Here is a 25042-nt window from a genome sequence, read left to right as displayed (position 1 = left end):
ATTTTTCAGGTGACTTGTGTAAGGTTCTGATGAGGCAAAGGGGGATCGTGGGATGGCAGAGGAGTTGGCAGTAATTTTCAATTCACTTTATTCATCTTTAGTGTTTTTAACATCTTAATTTTTTCTTCTCTGAGATTTTAAGACACATTTGACTTTACCTTTGCGTTCCTGCCTAATTTCAAACCCAATGATGTTTTTGAGTTCTCCTCTTAGCCGTCTTCCCTTGCCGTGAGTTTCTTTTTCTTTGAACTAAGGAATGTAGCCTTTCTAAAATTTAGTCTTGATCAACACCCACCTCACCTGTTGGATGAACCACCTCATCATCTTTCACCAGATTGGAAAAGCACCGTCTCCTGCCTGAAAGGTGGAGAGCAGTTGATTTCTACAATCAGCTTGGCTTCCCTTTGATTTTGTAATCTGTTTCTAGAGATTATGGGCGAGCTTTGAATTCCAAGGCTCTGGGCCTGTCAGCTTTTGAGGCAAAAAACTTTGAAGCAGATCCTCTGTCTCAGGTTTCAGAAGGGCGGCCTGTGTGTTAGAGGATGAAATTAATTTGTTTTCATCTTGTAATATAAGGGAAACATGAATAATGATCACTGCTGGCATTGTAACACCCTGGGGTTTTTATTTGCTCATTTTATTTTATGGGTTTAAAAATATTGTTTGTTTTTTGAGAACCCTCATCAAATCACGTGGAAACCTGAGAGAAAAGCACAATCCTTTCAGAAATCCTCACTGAGCATGACTACCTCTGTGAATCTGTCTATTGTATATTTACTTTAAAATGACTTAATCTCCCCATTGATGCACTTGGTATAACTAGGAAACACTCCAGCTCAGATTCAAGAGGTGGAAGGGAGGAAGAAAGAATGCAGGGCAATTTCCAGGAATTCCATGTTCTTAAACACTATACCCTTTCAAGTACTAATTATACAGGACTTAGGCAATAATGGGGTTACATGGAATTGTTTTTGCATATGTTAAAACTTACAGGTTAACATTACCACTGAAACCTTTTTTTAAAATAAAGATCCCTCTGTACCATTCATTGTTATAATATGGTTCAGTAATAATATTTCATGTATCATCACAATTTAAAAAATATAAAGGTGCATATGAGTGTTATTGATAGAGCTATACCCTTTCTGCACATAACTATGCATCCCTACTGGGCTACAGAAAAAGGTGGTTTTTTTTTTTTGGTAGAGATGAGGTCTCTCTATGTTGCCCAAGCTGGTCTCAAACTCCTGGCTTCAAGTGATCCTTCTCCCTCAGTCTCCCAAAGTACTGGGATTACAGGCATGAGCCACTGTACCAAACCCTGAAAAAGCATTCTTTACCAAGGCCCAGAGCTCCAATTTTTCTTTGGGGTTTTGAATGATGAAAAAAAAAAATGGAAAACTGATAGAGTTCCTCAAACTTCAATATAAATCAACAGAATTTTAGTCTTCAAAGCATTTGCTGTAACTGATTTTTAAGGCCTCACATTTTATCTATAATAGTACAAATGTGAACTCAACAATGTGTCATTTGACACAGAAGTGAATTTATATTTTTAATAATATTTGCATTGTGTGTATACTGAAATAACTGTACTATAACACAAGGGAAAAAATAATTATCCCAGGAAAACACTCAACAAATGAATCTAGGAAAATCTGCAGGGTGCTTAAAAATGAACTTGCAGAGATAAAAATTTTTCATTTAGAAGTTTTCTGAATGTTTAGCCTCAAAGTCATTCCCATTTCTTCCTGAATACTGCTCTCTAAACATAAACCCTCACCAGAGCTATTTAAAATACACACACACACACACACACACACACACACACACACACACAGAGTGGTTTCCCCTTAACCCTCAATGAGTCTCTCCACACCCCCCACTTTCCCCTGCAATGGTATGATCTGCATTTGATCGAAAACTGAAGGTGCCAAGCTGTGACAGCTTCCTCAACTTCAGAGTCATTTGCTACAACCTAGGATAGCCCCATGTTCAATGATGCTTTCCTTTTCCACCAACAGGGGCAAATCGAAGTAGACAGCGAAACCATCTTCAAGTTAGCCGCGTTTGTTTTACAGGTAAGATTGGACAAACTACCTCTTAGCAGCTCCCTTGTGTTTGTTCGTTTTTGTTAACTGCCTGCAACTCTGAAACTTTTGCATGGGCCAGTGTCTGCTGGATTTTTAAGCCAGTTAGTTGTTTGCTGATGAAAACTGTGAGCCACCGTCTTCTGCTTTCGAATAGTTTGCATGAGCTACAATGTGATCTTGTGAGTCTCAAAGAAAAATGAGATTTAGCCTGCTCTGAAGGAAAAGAGTTAAAGTCATATTCCTGGAAGAGAGCTCTGGGATACTTGAGGGAGCAGTTGTTACAACAGCTGTAATTTTCATATAAATTTAGTAACTTTTGTATACATTTTCTTGTGGTCCAGTAAAAGAGCCTTTTAGTTCTTAAAGGCGTTAGTCTGTTTCCATGCTGGTTTAAAAAGTAAAGGGAAAACAAATAGTATATGTTTGTTTACCTGTATTGTGGTTTAAAAGGTCTTCCTCCAGTCTAAAAAGTGTGCCACTTGAATGAAAAGCATTTATCATGTGATCTTAAAAACGTACCATGAGAAATAATTATTTGTGCTTTTTCACATATAGATGTTTCTTTTGTTAAGAATAAGGAATATTCCTAACAGGACAGTCAGCGTTTTCTTATCAGTGCCTAATTCTTATGGCTGTAGGGAGAGCGGTCCTGAGAAACACTCTTCCGAACAAAACTTAGGAACTTTAAGAGGCGAAGTAATCAAGATAAAACTCATTTAGCTTAACAAAAATACATATTGATCAACTCCATTTGTTTTTGTTTGTTTGTTTTTAGGAAGCCAAGGGAGATTATACCAGGTAATGATTTTCTTTTCTGATATTACTATGCAAACTAACCCTAAAGAATCATTTTATGTTGTTATTTTAAATAACAATGGATACAAAATCAAAGGAAAGTAGAACTCTGAGGCAGGAGACTGAGATCTCTTCGCTCCTCAAATAAAGACCTATTCTTTTTGTGAATGAATCAGGGAATGACGCTTTCTTACAGTTTTTCAAGCCAGAATGCCAGCGAATTGTAACCAGAAGCTCTCCAAAGTTCTGTTTTCTGTCATCTGTTAATTAGTGAGATGAAGAAATCTATAAAAAGCTTTGATAGCTTATGCTGATAAAAAAAAAAACTTACAATAATCTTGTATTCGAAGAGTTATAATGTATGCACAAAAAGATTAAATCCATCAGCTGCTTAGTTAAGGGATTAATAGGGGCTTTCTTTCGCAGCTGCCCCAGAGGGGCCTCACCCTTCATACACTTGACCTAACAGTTGTATTGTTGCTGCGGAGACACTCACTGGTTCTAACTGCCTCACTGGCCACATCCACAGAGAGTGTTTATATTTGAATTCACCCTCTACCTGCTCCATTCTGTCCTTTTAGTGCAATCGTTGGAGTTGTAGAAACAGTTAAAGGGTGGAGGCAACGCTTCCCTTTGTAGGCCAGTGACCCCTTTGAAAGCCCGGCCTCTACGATGTTAATGTTCGACTCCTGGTAGACGTTTACTCGTAGATTATTTACAGATCGCCTAGCACTCATTCCCAGCCAAGTCTTTGAATAATGCGCCCCTTAACGGACTAACACAATAATGCCTTCCAAGCTTGAAAACTTCCAGTTACGGAGTTGTACTTCACTTCAGAAATTCCCAACACTCTTGTCATCTGCCCATTCGGCTTTGGTAGAATGTTCAAGGATGCCACTTAAAACACCATAAATCCTCACCACAATCTCCCACCAGTTCTGGTTTGTGCTTTCTCTCTCTCTGTCTCCCTCCCTGTGTGTGTATTTACATTTTTCTAGGTTAAGAAATTTGAAGAAATCATGAAAATCAAACACCAATTGTTTTTAATGGAAAGAAAAGGGCAGGAGATTAAAAAAAAAAAAAAAGAGGATAAAGTAGTTTATAGACCATTAGTATCATTAAAGGCTCACGCCTGAGGCTGGGCATGGTGGCTCACACCTATAATCCCAGCACTTTGGGAGGCCGAGGAGGGAGGATCACTTGAGGCCAGGAGTTCCAGACCAGCCTGGCCAACATGGTGAAACCCTGTCTGTACTACACATATAAAAATTAGCTGGGCAAGGTAGCAGGCACCTGTAATCCCAGCCACCCAGGAGGCTAAGGCAGGAGAATTGCTTGAATCTGGGAGGCGAAGGTTGCAGAGATTGCACCACTGCACTCCAGCCTGGGTGATGGAGTGAGACTCAAAAAAAAAAAAAAAGCTACTGTGTCTCTACTCTTGTCTTTCCCGGAAAAACCACGTTTCCTGGGAATATCAGATATGCAAGGAACACAGTCATTTATGGGGGTGATTTTTAAAAAACAACTCTAGGTAAGAAATCATGTGGGGGGGTGATGATAAAGTCAATTTGTAAATGAGGGTTTCAGGGCCCAAAAGCTCACACTCAATCATCTGTGGATTGCTAACCCACCTTCCCCACTTAGGCCTTCAACCTGTGACTGACGCCCTCTGAGCCTCAGTTTCCTCATCAGTAAAATGGTACCTTTCCCATAAAATTGTCATGAGAATCAAATGTATGTAAACGTTGCTCAGGGCAACATCTGGCTTACAGCAAATAATCTACACCCTTGGGCTACTATTATTAATTTAGTTATTATTATCCTCATTATTACTATCATCCTGTCTGGTCTCTTAGCTACCTCTGATGAGATTTTTGAGACTAAGGTTGTTCTGAAGAAGCTATAATAACCTATAGTTGTGGGGGAGGTGGAGAATAGAAAGAGAATGGTTAATTTCACAACCTTCCTTAGGGAAGATCCCTTGCCTGAGGCAAAGGAAGGCCTAAAAGGGACAGTCCTTCAGTTGTTCAAATATTTTAGCCCTAGGCCATCAAGGTTGGCAAGTTAATTCTGGGCAAGCCCAGTCCAGGCCTTTGCCTTCACTTGAGCTTGTTTCTGGTGGTTTTCCTGAGTGATCATGGGGTTGAAGTGGCGCACACTGTTTTGAAATTGTCCAAACTCTGCTAAGTAGTGGAGAGAGTGTGGGATTGGAAATCACGTAGACTGGCAGCATCCCTCTGAGTGGCCACTTATCCTTTCTGAACCTCGGTTCCCTCATCTATAAGTTGGGGTTAATCAAAACAATGGCTTTGCAGGTTGGTTTTGAGGAGATATGGGAGCACTTCGTAAATTACCATGCTCTCCCTATCTGATCTTCTCCTCCCCCGAATAGAGAGGATATGTTTTTCCTCCAAAGTTTTGTTCTAAAACTCCTCTTTGTTTTTGTTTTTGTTTTGTTTAGTTTTGCTTTGTTTTGTTTTTGTTTATTTTTGAGACAGAGCATTGTTCTGTCACCCAGGCTGGTGTGCAGTGGCATGATCTCAGCTCACTATAACCTCCACCTCCTGGCTCCATCAGTTCTTTCATCTCAGCCTCCTGAGCGGCTGGGACTACAGGTACACACCATCACACCTGGCTAATTTTTGTATTTTTTGTAGAAACAGGGATTCACTATGTTACCCAGGCTGGTCTCAAACTCCTGGGCTCAGCTGATCTGCCTATGTTGGCTCCCCAAAGTGCTAGGATTACAGGTGCAAACCACCGCACCCTGCCTTGTTATAAAACTCTTCTGAGAAAATCAGGCACCTGGCGCCAGGTGCAGTGGCTCATGCCTGTAATCCCAGCACTTTGGGAGGCCCAGGCAGGTGGATCACCTGAGGTCAGGAGTTTGAGACCAAACTGACCAACATGGAGAAACCCTGTCTCTACTAAAAATACAAAATTAGCTGGGCATGGTGGTACATGCCAGTAATCCCAGCTACTTGGGAGACTAAAGCAGGAGAATCGCTTGAACCCAGGAGGCAGAGGTTGCGGTGAGCTGAGATTGCGCCATTGCATTTCAACCTGGGCAACGAGTGAAACTGTCTAAAAAAAAAAAAAAAATTAGCCTGGCATGGTCACACACACCTGTAGTCCCAGCTCCTTGGAAGGCTGAGGTGAAAGAATCACTTGAACCCATAGGGTGGAGGTTGTAGTGAGTCAAGATGGTGCTACTGCACTCCATCCTGGATGACAGAGTGAGACTGTGTCACAAAAAAAAAAGAAAAGAAAAAAGGAAAAGAAAATCAGGCAAGGCCAGGTGCACTCCTGTAATCCCAGCATTTTAGGAGGCCGAGATGGGCGGATCACTTGAGGCCAGGAGTTTGAGATCAGCCTGGCCAACATGGCAAAACCTTGTCTCTACTAAAAATACAAAAGTTAGCTGTGCATGGCGGCACACACCTGTAATACCAGCTACTGGGGAGGCTGAGACACAAGAATTGCTTGAACCTGGTGGTGGAGGTTGCGGTGAGCTAGAGATCACGCCACTGCACTCCAGCCTGCACAACAGAGCAAAACTCTGTCTCAACAAATAAAAATAAAAAACACAAAAAGAAAGTCAGGCAAAATAAAATACCATGAGGCAATGTTGTAGTGGTTAGAGCAAAGACTGTGGAACCAGACAGCCTGATTCAAATGCCAGGTCGGCTACTTATTACCTGTGTAATCTTTTTTTTTTTTTTTTTTGAGACGGAGTCTCGCTCTGTCGCCCAGGCTGGAGTGCAGTGGCCGGATCTCAGCTCACTGTAACCTCCGCCTCCCGGGTTCCCACCATTCTCCTGCCTCAGCCTCCCTAGTAGCTGGGACTACAGGCGCCCGCCACCTCGCCCGGCTAGTTTTTTGTATTTTTTAGTAGAGACGGGTTTTCACCGTGTTAGCCAGGATGGTCTCGATCTCCTGACCTCGTGATCCACCCGTCTCGGCCTCCCAAAGTGCTGGGATTACAGGCTTGAGCCACCGCGCCCGGCCTTACCTGTGTAATCTTGAACAAATTATTTAAAATCTCCAAGCCTCAGTTTCCTCTGAAAAATGGGACTTACAATTATAATACACAATCCATAGGATTGCTGTGAGGATTAAATGAATTAATATTGCATTTGTAAAGTACTTAGAACAGTTCCTGCAATCCATTTTATTTTACCAAATTGATGGACATGATGGACTCCCCTATTGTTACAAATATTACTTGTTTCCCATATAATGGGAAAAAAGATGTTTATCATGTTGTTATTTATATTAGCTTTTTTCCCCCATAAAGCTAATATAAAATATGCTATGATGAACAACTGTGTGTATTTATTTTTAGTCTTGCTCTGTCACCCAGGCTGGAGTGCAGCTCACTGCAACCTCCACCTCCTGGGTTCAAGCAGTTATCCTGCCTCAGCCTCCCAAGTAACTGGGATTATAGGCACATACCGCCATACCCAACTAATTTTTGTATTTTTAGTAGAGATGAGGTTTCACCATGTTGGCCAGGCTGGTCTCAAACTCCTGACCTCAGTGATCTGCCTGCCTCAGCTTCCCAAAATGCTGGGATTTTTTTTTTTCTTTTTTTTGAGACAGAGTCTCGCTCTGTCGCTCAGGCTGAAGTGCAATGGCGCCATCTTGGCTCACTGCAACCTCCGCCTCCTGGGTTCAAGCGATTCTCCTGCTTTAGCCTCCCAAGCAGCTGAGACTACAGGCATTGAGACTCTGTCTCAAAAAACATAATAAATAAATAAATAAATGTGGACCAAAATATGTACCCAAATACCTTCCTAGGCAAAGTGACTTTTTCAGTAAAAACAATGACTGAACACCTAATTCTTAAGGCTGCTCTAGTCCACTCCTTGTGAATATCCACCTCTTTCTTGAGCATTTCCAAAGCTGACCTCACCAACAGCCTAGCCTCCAAACCAGCTCCTCTTCCACTGTCTCCCTTTGAATTACAGCTCCATTCTCTCTTGAATGCTCTCTGAGATTTCCCCTTTCCCTTCCCATCTTTTTTCCACCTGTCAGATAGCTCCCTCCTTTCCTTCTGTTGATCAGCACCACAACTTTCTCAGTCCTCATTCCCTCCCATTCAGCCTGACTGTAAAAGTGTGTGTGTGTGTGTGAATTATGTGTTGAGCTAATAATTGAGTATTACAGTGTTATTTTATGTATTATTTTTTGAGATGGAGTCTTACTCTGTCGCCCAGGCTGGAGTGCAGTGGTGTGATCTCAGCTCACAGCAACCTCCACCTCCCGGGTTCAAGAAATTCTCATACCTCAGCCTCCCGAGTAGCTCGGATTACAGATGAGGACCACAACGCCCAGCTATTTTTTGTATTTTTAGTAGAGACAGGGTTTCACCACACTGGCCAGACTGATCTTGAACTCGTGGCCTCAGGTCATCCGCCTTTGTAGGCCTCCCAAAGTGCTGGGATTACAAGCGTGTGCCACCGCACCTGGCCTATGGCATTATTTTAAATGTCCATGTCTGATTTCATTCAGTCCTACCACAGTAGCTGTTATCTCCACTGAACAAAGTAATAAATGTAAAATTTAAGCCCAAAGAGATTGTTACATTGCTGGTGAGTTCTCAGATCTGTTCTGATTCCACCACACACTACTGCCTGCGTGTAACCCTCCAGTTACCTTCCTAAGACATAGATTTGATCATTGTTGTTTATTTCTAAAAATCTCTTAGTTTCTCATTGCACACAGACACCTGCCCACCAACACCACAACCTGGCGTTCAAGGCCATACTTGGTCGGCATTACACATGTAATCTCCCATTCTCTGCTGTGCATACTCCTTAGTATCTGCTCATGCCTCTCTTCCTTTTTCTTCGTGTAGCCCATGCTATGTGCCTTCATGGCTTTGCTCAAACTCTTCTTCCTAGAATGCCTTTAAAAATAGCAGTCCTCCCCTTTTTATTTTGCTTCCTGCCGTGTTTCCTTCAGAGTATTTTAAGTTAACATTATCATAACCAGTAGGAAACCCTGCTCTCTGAAAGTTAATTAAAATAGTGGAGTGGGGACTTCCATTTTCTTTAAATAGATGACAGTCTGAATTTCCAAGTCAGCCCTTAAACTGCAAAGATAACAGGCTACTTGGGTAACACAACACAGACAAACAGAGAATTCCTGAAAGCTGACACGGCAAGGAGGCAAGGCTTTATCACCCAGCTGCCAGCCACAAAAAAGTTTGTAAAAGCAAAGCTTTTTTTTTTTTTTTTTTTTTTTTGAGACAGAGTTTCACTCTTGTTGCCTAGGCTGGAGTGCAGTGGTGTGATCTCAGCTCACTGCAACCTCTGCCGTCTGGGTTCAAGCAATTCTCCTGCCTCAGCCTCCTGAACTAGCTGGGATTACATGCGTCCACCACCATGCCCAGCTAATTTTTGTATTTTTTAGTAGAGACAGGGTTTCACCATGTTGGCCAGGCTGGTCTTGAACTCCTGAGCTCGTGATCCACTGTCCTCAGCCTCCCAAAGTGCTGGGATTATAGATTACAGGCATGAGCCACCGTGCCCGGCCTTTTCTTTCTTTCTTTCTTTTTTTTTTTTTTTTTAAGATTTTGAGAGGTGAAAGTTACCAAGTAACTATGTGATTAGGGTGCTTCTACTTGTAAGAAAAAGTGAGTGAGTACATTTTGCAATTCAATGCTGGGTCAGAATGAGAGTTATGTTAACACTTAGCTTCAAGTGGGAAGGGAATATTCACAATTTACAACTGTGCTACCAAAAAAAAAAAATGCAGCTATTTCCCATGGGAAAGGAATTTCCTTGGATGCTCTGGAGACTAGTTAACGAAGGGAGGATAAAAACACTTTCAAGAAATTTGCCCCTTAGTTCTTACACCTCTGGAGCACTTAAAGCTCTGAAATCTAATTTCATTGCCAGAGCCTTTACCGTCAGTATCAATAATAAAAATATCATCTCCCGTGGGCAAAGTGCTATGGGGAGGCTGTAGTGAAGAGAGGAGCTTTGGAATTTAACTGCCTGGGTTCAAATCCAGGCCCAGCCACTTGTTATGTACCTGTGAGTAGTTTGCCTAGCCTCTCTGGAACCGTTTCTTTGTCTCAATAAACAATATTTGCCATTGTTACTGTTATTAATAGGTTTAATCCTCACAGCAACCCTGTGATGGCACTGTCACTGTCCCCATTTTAGATAAGAAAACTGAACTTTGTAGCTGTTAAGTAGCTTACTACTTAGGTCACATAGCTAGACAGTGGCAAATTAGGGCTCCATACCACATGCATTTTACCACTGTTAGAGGTTTCCTTTTTTGTTTTTCGGGTTTTTGTTTTGTTGTGTTTTTTTGAGATGGGTCCTCGGTCTGTTGCGCAGGCTGGAGTGCAGTGGTTTAATCACAGCTCACTGCAAACTCCGCCTTCTGGGTTCAAGCAATTCTTGAAATTAGCCACCACACCTGGCTAATTTTTTTATTTTCAGTAGAGATGGGGTTTCACCATGTTGGCCAGACTGATCTCAAACACCTAAATCTCGTAATCTGTCAGACTCGGCCTCCCAAAAGCTGGGATTACAGGTGTGAGCGACTGCACCCAGCCAGTTTCTTTTTTTGTATCCCAACACAAATTTGTAAGAATCATTACCTTCCTGGCCAGCAGAATAAAGAAGGCTTACTTGACAGAAATGGAATGTTTTTGTCTTATTTCAGGTTGGGCCTTTGATGAATCAACAAAACACTTTTGTGAAAAAAGCGCTTGAGAAGTGATTTTCCTCTCTACAATACTTAGTTAAAAGTTAAACAAAGTTCCCCGAGTTCTCTTGGCTAAGTTTTCAATCTGCTCATGAGCACTATAAATCTCCCAGAAGGGGACACATAAGCAGCATTTTCCACACTTATTTCAGCCTCTTGCTGGACCACACACTCTACTCTATGAACCACAGAATCAGAGTAGAAGTCAGGCTTCTGCATTTCACAGCTTAAATATTTTACATTTCGGCCGGGCGCGGTGGCTCAAGCCTGTAATCCCAGCACTTTGGGAGGCCGAGACGGGTGGATCACGAGGTCAGGAGATCGAGACCATCCTGGATAACACGGTGAAACCCCGTCTCTACTAAGAAATACAAAAAACTAGCCGGGCGAGGTGGTGGGCGCCTGTAGTCCCAGCTACTAGGGAGGCTGAGGCAGGAGAATGGCGTGAACCTGGGAGGCGGAGCTTGCAATGAGCTGAGATCCGGCCACTGCACTCCAGCCTGGGCTACAGAGCGAGACTCTGTCTCAAAAAAAAAAAAAAAAAATTTTACATTTCAAAACCCCTTGCATTTCACAGCTTAAAAAACCCTGATGCAACTAAATGAACACAAAAACCCTAAGTCCCACCTTCATACATCTTTAGACAGTTACTAACACCACAGAGGATCAGTCCTATACAGGAAGTAACTCTCTTGATCCATTTGAGTTCTCAGTTTCTTTCTCCACTGGAGTGGACCAGGCCGTTACACCCATCATAGCTACTTGGTCCTGAAATGAAACTCAGCATACTTGGCCTCTTCAGGTAGCGGCTGGCTGAGACACAGGCATGTGTGGCATTCGGTAGGAATAGAAAGTAGCATGACATGAACTACTTCCACTTCTCAAAGTGCAAACCATCCAGAGTCTACGGGAGCTGTGGGACGACATTGTTGAGGGAGAATTCTACATTCCCCCACCGATAAGCATTTCCACGCCTTTTGGTTTGATTCTGGAAACACAGTAAGGGATAACATAACACATAACAATACAGTCTTGTTATCTGTGTTCCGATGGCTAATGTGGTTAATCCATTTTTTTTGTGTGATCAGGAAAGACACATTGAATCACACACACAGGAAGAGGGATTAAAGAGTTGGGACTTCAAGTTGACCATAAGTAATTTTTCACTTGTCTAGTAGGAAGTTTCCCAGGAGAGAAACACATTTCTTTGACTTTCCATTCTTTTGTAGAAAACATTGTCTGCATTGATTGGTTTTCTTTTCTGTGTTCTTTCTCTTTTTGTCTTTCCTTCTTCTTCTTCTTCTTTTTTTTTTTTCTTTTGAGACAGAGTCACTCTGTCACCAGGCTGGAGTGTAGTGGCGTGATCTCAGCTCACTGCAACCTCCACCTCCCGGGTTCAAGCAATTCTTCTGCCTCAGCCTCCCAAGTAGCTGGGACTACAGGCACATGCCACCATGCCCGACTAATTTTTTGTATTTTTAGTAGAGACGGGGTTTCACCGTGTTAGCCAGAATGGTCTCAATCTTCTGACCTGTGATCCACCCTCCTCCTCGGCCTCCCAAAATGCTAGGATTACAGGCGTGAGCCACCATGCCTGGCCTATGTATCCTTTTTCTAACTCTAGATTTAAGAATAATTTTTTTAAAAATTGTAGTAAAATATACATAAAATTTATCATCTCAACCTTTTTTAAGAGTAGTGTTTGGTAGTGTTAAGTAATGTTTATGTTGGGTGTGTGTGTGTGTTTGAGAGAGTCTCGCTCTGTTGCCCAGACTGTAGTGCAAGTGGCATGATCTCGGCTCACTGCAACCTCCACCTCCTGGGTTCAAGCGATTCTCCTCCTTCAGCCTCCTGAATAGCTGGGATTACAGGCACGCACCACCACGCCCGGCTAATTTTTTGTATTTTTAGTAGAGACAGGGTTTTACCATGTTGGCCAGGCTGGTCTCGAACTCCTGACCTCAGGCGATCCACCCACCTCAGCTTCCCAAAGTGCTGGGATTACAGGTGTGAGCCACTGCGACTGGCCGTGTTTATGTTGTATGGCCAATCTCCAGAACTTTTTCATCTTGGAGGAACAGAAACTCTGCACCCATTAAACAGCTCCCCATTCACTCCTCCTGCAGTCCGTGGCCACCACCATTCTACTTTCTGTCTCTGTGAATTTAACAGGAGAAAAATAAAATTTTTAAAAAATATTTACAGATTTTCAAGTGAACCTGCTTCCCAGTCTGTCATTCTTATCGATGATGTTTCTTCTACCCATTATTAAGAGAGTTAAAGGTTCAAAGTAGACACAATCAGGGTCCTCAGGGAGCTGGCTGACGTTTAGAAAAATCTCTCATCACATTTTCATTCTCATTAGAAATTCCTTAGACCTAAAAACAAATACCTTGACAGTTGATCCCCATCAAGCATGCAGATGGGCAGAGCAATTGTCCCCTGTTACAAGTTAGGCCACAGACAAAAATGTAATGACAAAGGAATTCTAGCTGAGAGGACACTGCACTTCCCAGAACACAAGCAGGTTTCCTGCTACAGGATGCATCTTTGGTAGAATGCTGAGAAAATAAAAGGCTGACACCAATCCCGTGGATCATGATGTTGAAAAAGTGAGTTTCTACGCTGAGCTTCCACTGGTTACCAATAGACCCTGTCAAACCAAGCCCCAAACTGCTCACAACTCGTAACTTGGCAAGTTACTTTCAAAGTTCTTTTCCCAGGCAGTTTATTATACACCCTTAGAGTTGCCAGATTTAGCAAATAAAAATATAGGATGCCCAGTTAAATTGGAATTTCAGATGAACAATGAAAAATTTTTAAGTATGTCCAATATATTAAATCTGCCAACTCTAACCTAGATCACCCCTTTGGGATTCTTCTCAATGGTAATAATCCACCACCAGCCTGTGCAGAGAGTGGTAGGAATAAAGTGTTTGGTAAAATCTTTGGTTTATTATACTACCATCAGGAAGGAAGGAACGTTGTTGTTGTTCCGAGGCAGGATTTTGCTCTGTCGTCCAGGCTAGAGTGCAGTGGCATGATCATGGATCACTGCAGATCATGTGCCCCCTGGGCACAAGTGATCTTCCCATTTCAGCCTCCCGAGTAGCTAGGACTACAGGTGTGTACCCCACGTCTGGCTAATTTTTGTATTTTCCATAGATATGAGATTTCACCATGTTGCCTAGGCCGATCTCAAACTCCTGGGCTCAAGCAATTTAACCACCTCATTCTCAGTCTCCCAAAGTGCTTGGATTACAGGCATGAGCTACCACACCTGGCCAGGAAAGAACACATTTATTGAACATAGGCAAGTGCCTTCATAACATTCTATGGTAATATACCCAAGAATCCTATTCAACAGGTCAGTATTCGTATTTTTATAATATGGAAACCCAGGCTCACAAAGGTTAGTTTATCTAAGACCACAAAACTCCTAGAAACAGGGAGACCTGGGACTGAATGCAGTTCTAAAGGCCAAACCTTATTACTGTAAATCATAGGCCTAGAGCTGATTGGTTGGTTGGTCTTTTTGATTTTTTCCTAGGTACGTACTGGCTGGCTGTGTACTAGCTCTAGTAAAATAATGGGCAGCTAGGTGATCTTTCTAAATCTCAGTTTCTTCATCTGTAAATTAGAAAGAGCACCAACATCTTGGGTGCTATGAAGACTAAATGAGTTTGTGTAAGTAAAATGCTTCCACTTGTCGCACACAGCAAGTGCCTAGGATGGCCACCTTAAGAGCCCAAAGTGCTGTGGCTCACGCCTGTAATCCTGGCACTTTGGGAGGCCAATGCTGGCTAATTGCCTGAGCTCAGGAATTTGAGGCCAACCTGGGCAACATGGTGAAACCCTGTCTCTTCTAAAAATACAAACAATTAGCCGTGCATGGTGGTGCGTGCCTGTAATCCTAGCTACTCAGGAGGCTGAGGCAGGAGAATTACTTGAACCCAGGAGGCAGAGGTTGCAGTGGGCCAAGATCACGCCACTGCACTCCAGCCTGGATGACAGGGCAAGACTCTGTCTCAATAAATGAATACGTAAATAAAATAAAAGCCCAAATAATATCTTTTATCGTCCTATGAAAGAGGAGCTGAGAGATCTGAGGGAACTGGGGACCGGAGGTGGTGTAGAAATGCATGCTGACACCTGAACCCCCGTGAAGGCGCTAGAAATGCATGACGCCTAGAAATGCATGCTCACACCTAAACCCCCATGAAGGCCTTCTTTGCATGCTCACACCTGTAGCCCTGTGAAGGAGCTTCTTTGGATGAAGGATGGGCCAACAACTTCCCACCTTGCTCAGAAACAGTGGGAGGCATCCCTAGCTTTGGCCAGAGGCCAGGAGAAAGGCTTACATAATTCTTTCAGTTCTCACTTTTCACTCTGTAAATAGCTGCAACCTGACTTGGGTTAAGGTCTGATCAAGAAAGGTTTAAATGGGGTAGGGAGGAAATTCCAAGAATGGAAAGACCCTGTGGCTTAGGAGGGGAGGAGAGCAAGGTCTGGCACAGCCAGCTGGGCGTTTCCTTTCCCGGCCCCTCCCTCTTCTTCCGTTCCTCCCTAGCTTTCCAATTCTCTCCTCTTCCTCTTCCTCCTCTTGTGCTCCGGCCTGCAGTTGTCCCGAGAACAAACCTCTGGTCCTTTAGATCTGTTGCCACCTACTGTGGGAACTTTGGTAAGTTTTCAACTTTCAGTGGGTCTTGTTTCTCTCATCTGCGCATTCAAGGGTTGGACCAAATGAATTCACCTTGCTTACCTGGCTGGGTGGAACTGCTCTCTTTTAAGTTTAGTCTGGATGGGTAGAAAGTGAGGAGGCCTCTTTCTTTTAGCTGTTACGCAATTAGCTCAGTCTGTAATCAGTTTTTCTGAACTCATTTGCGATAATCAGGAGTGGCATGAGGCATTGAATGAACTTGAGCTCTAGCTTTCTGCCTTTGCATATGATTGACTGCAAATAAAAGTGTCGGCTTGTTTCTTCTTTTCTTCAGCCCATCCCAGGCCTTAGTATCCCCTAACAGTAACAGAGATAACTCATCCAGGGTAGAGATCTTACTTGGAGCTTTTTGAGTCAGTATAAAAAGTGGGGCTTCAGAAATACCTTGTGTGGGTTAAGGAGCCTTAATTGATATATTGGACTTCTCACCTGTAGCAGTTTGGACTCCCTGTTTTAAGGTTCTGCTGAAAATGACTGGAGTCTGGTTTTGCAGCTCATGTAAAAGTGTTTTTTAAAAACTAAATTTGGGGCCGGTCACGGTGGCTCATGCTTGTAATCCCAGCACTTGGGGAGGCTGAGGCGGGCAGATCACTTGAGGTCAGGAGTTCCAGACCAGCCTGGCCAACATGGTGAAACTCCATCTCTACTAAACATATAAAAATTACCCAGGCATGGTGGCAGTTGCCTATAGTCCCAGCTACCCGGGAGGCTGAGGCAGGAGGATCGCTTGAACCCAGGAGGTGGAGGTTGCAGTGAGCCGAGATTTTGCAACTGCACTCCAGCCTGGGCAACAGAGCGAGACTCCGTCTCAAAAACAAAACAAAACAACAACAACAAAAAACCCTTAATTTGGTGTCCTTGATACTAAGGGACAATTAGGCTATGGTTTTTGTTTGGTTTGTTCTGGTTTGGTATGGTTCAAGAAACACTGCTAACACATTAAGTCTTGTTATCTATGTTCAGATCCTTGATGTGGTTAATCCAGTTTGGGGTAATCCAGTTTGATCTAGTTGAAAAAGGTAGACTGTCATCACCTAAGCAATACATATTTTGATGGAATTAATCAGTGGCCACCATAATGATAAATGCTGAAGCCTCAAAGTTAAAATCTTTCCTCTGCTCCTTCCCCATTTCCTGTCCCCTCTTCCTAGAATCCTGGAGGAGTAAGGCAAAGTGGTTAAAGCACAGGTTTGGAGTCGCATTTGCTTTGTGAGTTTAAATTGCTTAATCTCTCTCAACTCTCTGTTTTCACATCCATGGACCAGGGACACTGATGTTAATAGCATAATACGCCTATAGAGAACAGGGTTAGCCCAGTCTCTGCCACCTGGTAATAGCCAGTGAGAGAGCTGTTGTCGCTTAGAAGTATTTCTTCTTTTTTTTTTTTCTTTTCTTTTTTTTAATTTGATAGGGAATCTTGCTCTGTTGTCTAGGCTGGAGTATAGTGGCATGATCTCGGCTCACTGCAACCTCCGCCTCCCAGGCTCAAGCAATTCTTCTGCGTCAGCCTCCTGAGTAGCTGGGATTACAGGCACCCGCCACCACGCCCAGCTAATTTTCATATTTTTAGTAGAGACAGGGTTTCACCATGTTGGCCAAGCTGGTCTTGAACTTCTGACCTCAGGTGATCCACCCACCTCTGCCTCCCAAAGTGCTGGGATTACAGGCATGAGCTACTGCGCCTGGCCCTTTAGAAGTATTTCTTTTGGGGGATTAGATGACAGCACTCATATTTTGTCACTGCCAGTTCAGGTCACTTGCTAGAGTCTCCTAAAACAAACCTCCTGAGCTGTCCACCCAAAAGCTTTGCACAGCCTCCCTGACCACCTCTCCAATTTAAGGAGTTGATTATGGTTTCTTTCTTGAAAATATTATTATTATTATTATTATTTGAGACAGGGTCTCACTCTGTCGCCCAGGCTGAAGTGCAGTGGCATGAGATTGGCTCACTGCAGCCTCCGCCTCAGCTTCCTGAGTAGCTGGGACTACAGGCACACACCACCACACCCGGTTAATTTTTTGTATTTTTAGTAGAGGTGGGGTTTCACCATGTTGGCCAGGCTGGTCTGGAACTCCTGACCTCAAGTGATCCGCCCTCCTCAGCTTCCCAAAGTGCTGGGATTACAAGCATGAGCCACCACACCCAGTCAAAATCTCTGTTTTATGTTGTGTTTATCCTATTGCAGTGGTTCTTAAGCCCTTTGTTAAAAGCAGATTGCTGGGCCCCACCCTTGGCCTTTCTGATCCAGTAGGTCTGGGGTGGAACCTGAGATTTGCCTTTCCAGCAAGTTATCCGAGAATGCCAATGCTGCCGGTCAGGGTACGAGGGTACAATGATAATCACTGTTTTCTTGTGTTTGTCACCTTTAATATTGCTTTACCTAGGAATCAGTAAAAAGAAATTTAGGGTTAGAAATTTCTAGTTATTTAGTCCAGCAGATAATAAGCTGAATTCATCATTGAAGGCCAGATTCTACAAACAACTGAAAGAAACATGATATTCTTTTTAATAAAGGGCAATTTGAAGGCAAGTTAGTCAGTGAAAAGCTCTTAAACTGCTAATCACCCAGGTCTTGATCAGTGCCAGTAGATTAGTTGAGGAAATTGGTGTTTATTAATAGTAACCAAGATCCTTTTTAATAATTACTTGTTTATGCAATCTGTCATCCTTCAATAGAAGATCCAGCTCAAATGGTTTGATTGATAGTTAAGTTGGCACCTGTTACACCTATTTAACAGACATTCAATGCAGTTTCTTTTTGTTTTGTTTTTGTTTTTGTTTTTTGAGACAGGGTCTCACTCTGTCACCCAGGCTGGAGGGGGCAGTGGCATGATCTCAGCTCACTGCAGCCTCCACCTCCCGGTTCAAGCAATTCTCCTGCCTCAGCCTCGTGAGTAGCTGGGACTCCAGGCACGCGCCACCAGGCCCAGCTAATTTTTGTATTTTTAGTAGAGATGGAGTTTCACCATATTGGCCAGACTGGTCTGGAACTCCTGACCTCAACTGATCTGCCTGCCTCAGCCTTCCTAAATGTTGGGATTACAGGCATGAGCTACTGCGCCTGGCCTAAATAAACTTTTGTAGCTGCTATGATCACTAACTCTGTCCCATTCCTTCAGTATAGTTCAGAACCTTGATGGGTCATCACAGGTTTCTAGTAAGCATAGACAAAGAAATGACTTCTCATCAAGGCCTATACAAGGCATCCCCAGAAGACTGGCAAATGTTTCCAATTAGCTCCATTCCTAATAACAGTAAATCTTTGGTTTGCATGGGACACAGTACTAAATAGAGTTCTCAGCTGTGATGACTTGCCCAAATCCTGGGAGGCCCGTGTCATAATCTTTTAATCTCTGATTAATTAATCAGAAATTAATTAATCTGATTAATCAGAAATTTGAAAACAGATTAATTAATAAGCTGTATGGTACATTTATACTTAATAACAGGCTTTAGACTTTACTGAGTGTTCAAATAGGCACTTAACTATGGCTTTTTTACGTCCACATATGCATTTTCTGAAATAAGGATTTTGAGTTGAAAAAAGAACTCCAGTCCCAAGTTAATTTTTTTTTCTTTTTCTTTTTCTTTTTTTTTTTTTTTTTTTTGGAGGCAGGGTCTCACTGTCACCCAGGCTGGAGTGCAGTAGGTGATCGTGGCTCACTGCAGCCTCGACCTCCCAGGCTCAGGTGATTCTCCCACCTCAGCCTCCCAAGTAGCTGGGAGTATAGGCATGTGCCACCACGCCCAGCTAATTTTTTTGTATTGTTTGTAGAGACGAGGTTTCACCATGTTGGCCAGGCTGGTCTCGAACTCCTGGGCTCAAGTGACCCATCTCGCCTCCCAAAGTGCTGGGATTACAGGTGTGAGCCACTGCACCCAGCCCCAAGTTAACTTTCTAAACAGGTTAGGTTTAGAACGTGAAGTTTCTGTAGCTGTTTCCACTTGGATATTATATTTAACATGCATTTTTTATGCACCCTTGGTTTAGGTTTCAGGTAAGGAAGCGCTTTGTTTGGAGAAGAAAAGTGAAATGCGGGGCTGGTGTGGTGGTTCAAGCCTGTAATCCCAGTACTTTGAGAAGCCAAGATGGGAGGATCACTTGAGCCCAAGGGTTTGAAACCAACCTGGGCAACATAGGAGACCTCATCTCTACCAAAAAAAAAAAAAAAAGTGAAATTTGCGGCTTTGGGGCTTGGGCTTTCTTTTTTTTTTTTTAAGCTGTTCTAGAAATAGAGGATGCCCTCACACCAAGCATAGGACAGCAAGGGTCTTAGTTTTCTCTAGGAAGTGCTAGCATGCCCAGTTTGCTAATTGCCTGCACTCCCTTCTACTCCAGTCTCTGAGGGCAGGTGGCTGATTGTTGCTGTGCAAGCCCACAATTAGCCACAAGCAGGTGCACTCATTTGCTGGGGGTGGCTTTTTCCACACAAGTGCTCCAGCACACACAAAGGGTAGCCTCAGTTTTGCCAGCCGTGTGGCTTTCTCAAAAATGAGTGGGGTTGGCACATTCCATCGGGGTACTTGGGGTCAGCAAAGAAAAACAACAGCCCATGAAAGAGGGCTTCAGAATGACCCAAGGAATTGTTGCCTGAGAAATAGTTGTAGTAGTTAAGTAGAGGGTCATGGGCAGCTTCCTTCTGGAAAGTTATCGAAATAGGAATCTGGAATGCCTAAGGGAGGAGTTCAGCCTAGATAATCAGATAAAATGCAAGCATGTTCTTCATTGTGACATCTGAATTCCTGCTGAAATTATGGAGAGAAGCAATTTCTGGTTTGGTCACTGAGAAGTAGCAAGTGATGTAGATTTATGGGCATTCTCTCTGGCTAGGGCCCGGAGAAACCAGTCCCTCATGGCAGTTCTGGTCAAGTGCATCTTTAAAATAACATAGCCGTTGCCATTAGGGTCAGGAATGTCCAGTCAGGTTGAATGTATTTATTGCTGGTGAAAGGCGGAGACATCCCGATTGAGGCTTGTTCACCTCCCCTACTACTTTTGGGCCCTCCCTCTGAACTCTGAGGTTGATCCTGACTCATAAATCATGCCTCCTGCCCAGCCAGCCAGGGAGGGGCCTTCTGTGCAGAAGCCAGACCTGACTGTTCCTACAAGCTCCATAGATCCCTGCAGCCTCAGGCTCCCAAACAAATTCCCCAGGAGGGGGAACAAATAAGCACTCAGCTACTGCCAGTCCGCTCAAACGTGAAATCCTGTTTGATCCTAAACTCTGAAAATGATCGAGCTTAACCTTCTAGAATAACATGCCAGTGTTTCTAACACCCCAGTGGATTCATTTTTGGTTCAGTAGGTTCTAACCTCTTGCGTCACCATTGCAGCACCTCACCATAACAGGGCAGTGAGCTTGAACTTCGGCTTTCCCTACATCCACTCAACTGGCCATACTTGATTCCGTTTTTGTTGTGAATTATATCACATAGAAGAATGCAGAAAATATGTATATTGATATAAGGAACAAATTAGAAGGATGCAGCTGGGCCGGACACGGTGGCTCAATCCTGTAATCTCAGCACTTTTGGAGGCAGAGGCAGGCAGATCACCTGAGGTCAGGAGTTCGATAACAGCCTGGCCAACATGGCAAAACCCCGTCTCTACTAAAAATACAGATATTAGCTGGGCATGGTAGCGCACACCTGTAGTCCCAGCTGCTGGGAGGACTGAGGCAGGAGAATCGCTTAAACCCAGCAGGAGGAGGTTGCAGTTAGCCAAGATCATGCCACTGTACTCCAGCCTGGGTGCCAGAGTCTCAGAGAAAAAAAAAAAAAGAGGATGCAGCCATATAACCACTGCCAGTGAGGAATGTTGCCAGGACCCCAGAAGCCTCCTGCCCCTCATTGTATATTGTACTTTCCTACCTAGAGTAAAATTCCCTCTTTCCTCATGGGCATTCTGACTCTATGGTACATATTTTCTTGTCTTTGTTTTGTTAAGCCTATAGCACCCAGTATTTCAAGGCTGTCTCCCATCCAAGAACTAACCAGCCCCTTCCTAGATGAGACGAGTTCAGGCGCTTGTCTTTATGTGTGATTCTTTCTAGTTTCATTTTGTTTGTTTTGAACCTTTATATACGTGAAATAGTGATTGTGTTTCTTATTTGGGGTCTTGTATCTTTGCTCAATATGTGTGAAATTCATGTTACGTGTAGCTATTGTCTATTTTCTTTGCTGCATGGTATTCCATTACTTGAATACCTACAGTTTGAGCATTTGTAATGTTATGGGATATTTGAGTTTTTCTTTTGTGTAAACAATGTTGGTGTAAATCTTTTTTTTTTTTTTTTTTTTTTTTTGAGACAGAGTCGTGCTCTGTCGCTGAGGCTGGTGTGCAATGGCATGATCTCAACTCACTTTAACCTCCGCCTCCTGGGTTCAAGCAATTCTCCTGCCTTAGCCTCTCGAGTAGCTGGGATTACAGGTGCCCGCCACCATGCCTGGCTAATTTTTGTATTTTTTTAGTAGAGGTGGGGCTTCACTGTGTTGGTCAGGCTGGTCTCAAACTCCTGACCTCAGGTGATCCACCCACCTCAGCCTCCCAAAGTGTTGGAATTACAGGCGTGAGCCACTGCGCCTAGCCCTAAATCTTATTCTTGTATATAAATTTCTCTAGGGAATATATCTAGCAGAGGATTACTGGGTTATAGGGTATGCAAATTTCCAAAATGATTGTACCAATTGACATTCTTACTAGTAATGGATGAGAGTTCCTACTGCACTACATCTCCATATAAACTAGATCTTATTGGAGTTTTAAAAGTTTGATAGTCGCCAGATGCAGTGGCTCACACCTGTAATCCCAGCACTTTGGGAGACTGAGGCAAGTGGATCACTAGGTCAGGAGTTCAAGATCAGCCTGGCCAACTTGGTGAAACCCTGTCTACTAAAAGTACAAAAAAATTAGCTGGGCGTGGTGGCAGGCGCCTGTAATCCCAGCTACTCAGGAGGCTAAGGCAGAGAATTGCTTGAACCCGGGAGGAAGAGGTTGTAGTGAGCCGAGAGTGCGCCACTGCATTCCAGCCTGGGTAACAGAGCGAGACTCCATCTCAAAAAAAAAAAAAAAAAAAGTTTGATAGTGTGGCCAGGTGCGGTCTATCTCTTGATCATGAGGTCAAGAGTTAGAGACCATCCTGGCCAACAAGGTGAAACCCCATCTCTACTGAAAATACAAAAAGTAGCTGGGCGTGGTGGCATGCACCTGTAGTCCCAGGTACTCTGGAGGCTGAGGCAGGAGAATCGCTTGAACCCGGGTCCTTGTTTAGGACCAAACAAGATCGCACCACTGCACTGCAGCCTGGCAACAGAGTGAGACTCCGTTTCAAAGATAAAAAAAAGTTTGATAGTCTGGTGTGTATTAGTAATTAATTGAGGATTTAATTTGCATTTCCTTGATAACTTATGAAGTTGAACACTTTTTTTCTGTTGGCCATTTGGATTTCTACTTCTATATACTGCTTGTTGAAGAGTTTAGCCTATTTTTTCTGCCAGGCTGTCTGTCTCAGTCATCTTTTAATTATTCTGCTGGCTTTTTCTTTTAGTGTTATAGTCACGTCCACAGCTCAACCACTTCAAATATCAGTGATGGCTTGCTGGAAAATTCCTATATTAAACAGCTTCTTATAGGAAAGTGATGTTATATATTCACAAGGGATATTTTGCAATAGTACAAATGACCAGATTTGGAAGATTAACAGGAGCCTTTTCTAATGTGAAGAAATAAGGCCATATTCTTCCCTGAGAATGTAATTTTGGGGGGCTGGGCATGGTGGCTCGTGTCTGTAATCCCAGCACTTTGGGAAGCTAAGGCAGGAGGATTGCTGGAGGCCAGGAGTTTGAGATCAGCCAGGTCAACATAGTGAGACCCTATCTCTATGAAAAATTTGAAATTAGCCAGGCATGGTGGCATGCATCTGTGATTCTAACTACTTGGGAGGCTGAGGTGGGAGGATCACTTGAGCCCTAGAGGCTGGAGGTTGAGGCTGCAGTGAGCCATGATTGAGCCACTGCACTCCAGCCTGGGCAACAGAACAAGACCCAGCCTCAAAAAAAAAAAAAAAAAAAAGTGTGATTTTGAGGGATAGTCAAAATTCCACAAGTAGCGAGACAAGTAATTTGCCTAAATTACTTGTCTCCTTTAATCATTCACTACTGACAATTTGCAGTTAGCAAATTATCTGAAACTAGAAACCAAGAAACTGAGAAGACATCTTCTCTCCATTCTTTTTTTTTTTTTTTTAATAAGAGAATCTCACTCTGTTGCCCAGGCTGTAATACATTGGTGCAATCATAACTCACTAGAGCCTTTTACTTCTGGGTTCCAATGGTCCACTTCAGCCTCCCAAGTAGTCGAAACCACAGGCATATGCCATGACACTTGGCTAATTTTTAAAAAATTTCTTGTAGAGACAAGGTCTCACTGTGTTGCCCAGGTTGGTCTCCAACTCTTGGGCTCAAGGGATCCTCCCGCCTCAGTCTCCCAAAGTGTTGGGATTATAGGCATGAGCCACCATGCCCAGCCAGCTCTGACTTATGTGAAGAGAAATTAACTAAAGTTTTGATCTCCATCACACACAGTCAAATCTGTATCTTATATGAAACATGGACGATGTTCTCCTCTCTTCATAGTTCATACCATTTCTCATTGTCCCCGGGTCTGATGCTGAGTTTGACTTACCATTTCTCAGCTCGCTTACCCAGTTGATTTTCTAATGCCTATCTCACTTGGCCCCTATTAGACATTTGCATCTGAGATGTCTAATATTCAGAGTGACATAAGAGAAAAATTCTGTAAGTCTGAAAGATATGCTTTGTAGAGTATTACGGTAGAATTTTCAGGATTCTTATAATTGAAGGCAGGGTTTCTCAATCTCAGCACTATTGACATTTTGGGCAGGATCATCCTTTGTTGTTGAGGGCTGTCCTGTGCATTGTAGGAACTACTGTAGGAACTACCCAGTAGAAGCCAGTAACACCTCCTTCCTCAGTTGTGACTATCAAAAATGCCTTCAAACATTGCTAAATGTCCCCTGAGGGGCAAAATTGCCAATGTTGAGAACCACTTTTTTTTTTTGAGATGAAGTCTCACTCTTGTCCCCCAGGCTGGAGTGCAATGGCACAATCTCGGCTCACTGCAACCTCCGCCTCCCGGGTTCAAGCGATTCTCCTGCCTCAGCCTCCTGAGTAGCTGGGATTATAGGCGCCTGCCACCACGCCCAACTAATTTTTGTATTTTTAGTAGAGACGGGGTTTCACCATGTTGGTCAGGCTGGTCACAAACTCCTGGCCTCAGGTGATCCACCCGCCTCGGCCTCCCAAAGTGCTGGGATTATAAGCATGAGCCACTGCGCCTGGTTAAGAATACTTTTTTTCAAGGTAGTCTAAATTCTCCTTAAAATGATCCCTAATCCACTTCCCTATTAATGCACATTTTAGTTGCTTCTCAGTGATTGATTAGTACCCAAAAAAAGGTCTTAATGAGTGAATATTCATCATTATCTCAGATACTGGCTCATGATTAACCTTTAGTAATTTATTGATTTATTCAGCCAAAATTTCTAAACAAATAACATCTTATAACTGGAGTAGATTCTGATTGTGTATAGTTCAAATTACTCTTGAAAACTGTTGGGAAAATGATATGCTGAAGACTAAACTTCATCTTTCAATAAATCCAACACAGGTGGTATTTTTCTCCAG

The 25042-nt window shown here is 43.1% G+C and overlaps 1 protein-coding gene across 19 annotated transcripts in view; it reads left to right on the top strand.

The window, feature by feature from the left end:
- The window catches only part of FRMD4B (FERM domain containing 4B), a 360118-nt gene that overhangs the window by 278457 nt on the left and 56619 nt on the right, over window positions 1-25042 (top strand). For 8 of the 19 annotated variants that reach the window (XM_074032675.1, XM_005547586.4, XM_065538887.1 and 5 more), the window contains 2 exons: window positions 2025-2081; window positions 2869-2891. The exons of 5 other annotated variants lie outside the window; for them this stretch is intronic. In XM_074032675.1, the coding sequence (XP_073888776.1) occupies window positions 2025-2081; window positions 2869-2891 (80 nt within the window). Of the gene's footprint in view, window positions 1-2024; window positions 2082-2868; window positions 2892-15210; window positions 15298-25042 lie in introns of those variants that run through there. 6 more of the 19 variants (XM_074032681.1, XM_074032685.1, XM_074032682.1 and 3 more) reach the window with 2 other exon arrangements.

This window comes from Macaca fascicularis, chromosome 2, assembly GCF_037993035.2.
Source record: "Macaca fascicularis isolate 582-1 chromosome 2, T2T-MFA8v1.1".
Classification (NCBI taxonomy): Eukaryota; Metazoa; Chordata; class Mammalia; order Primates; family Cercopithecidae; genus Macaca; species Macaca fascicularis.
This window is presented reverse-complemented; position numbering and strand designations above follow the sequence as displayed.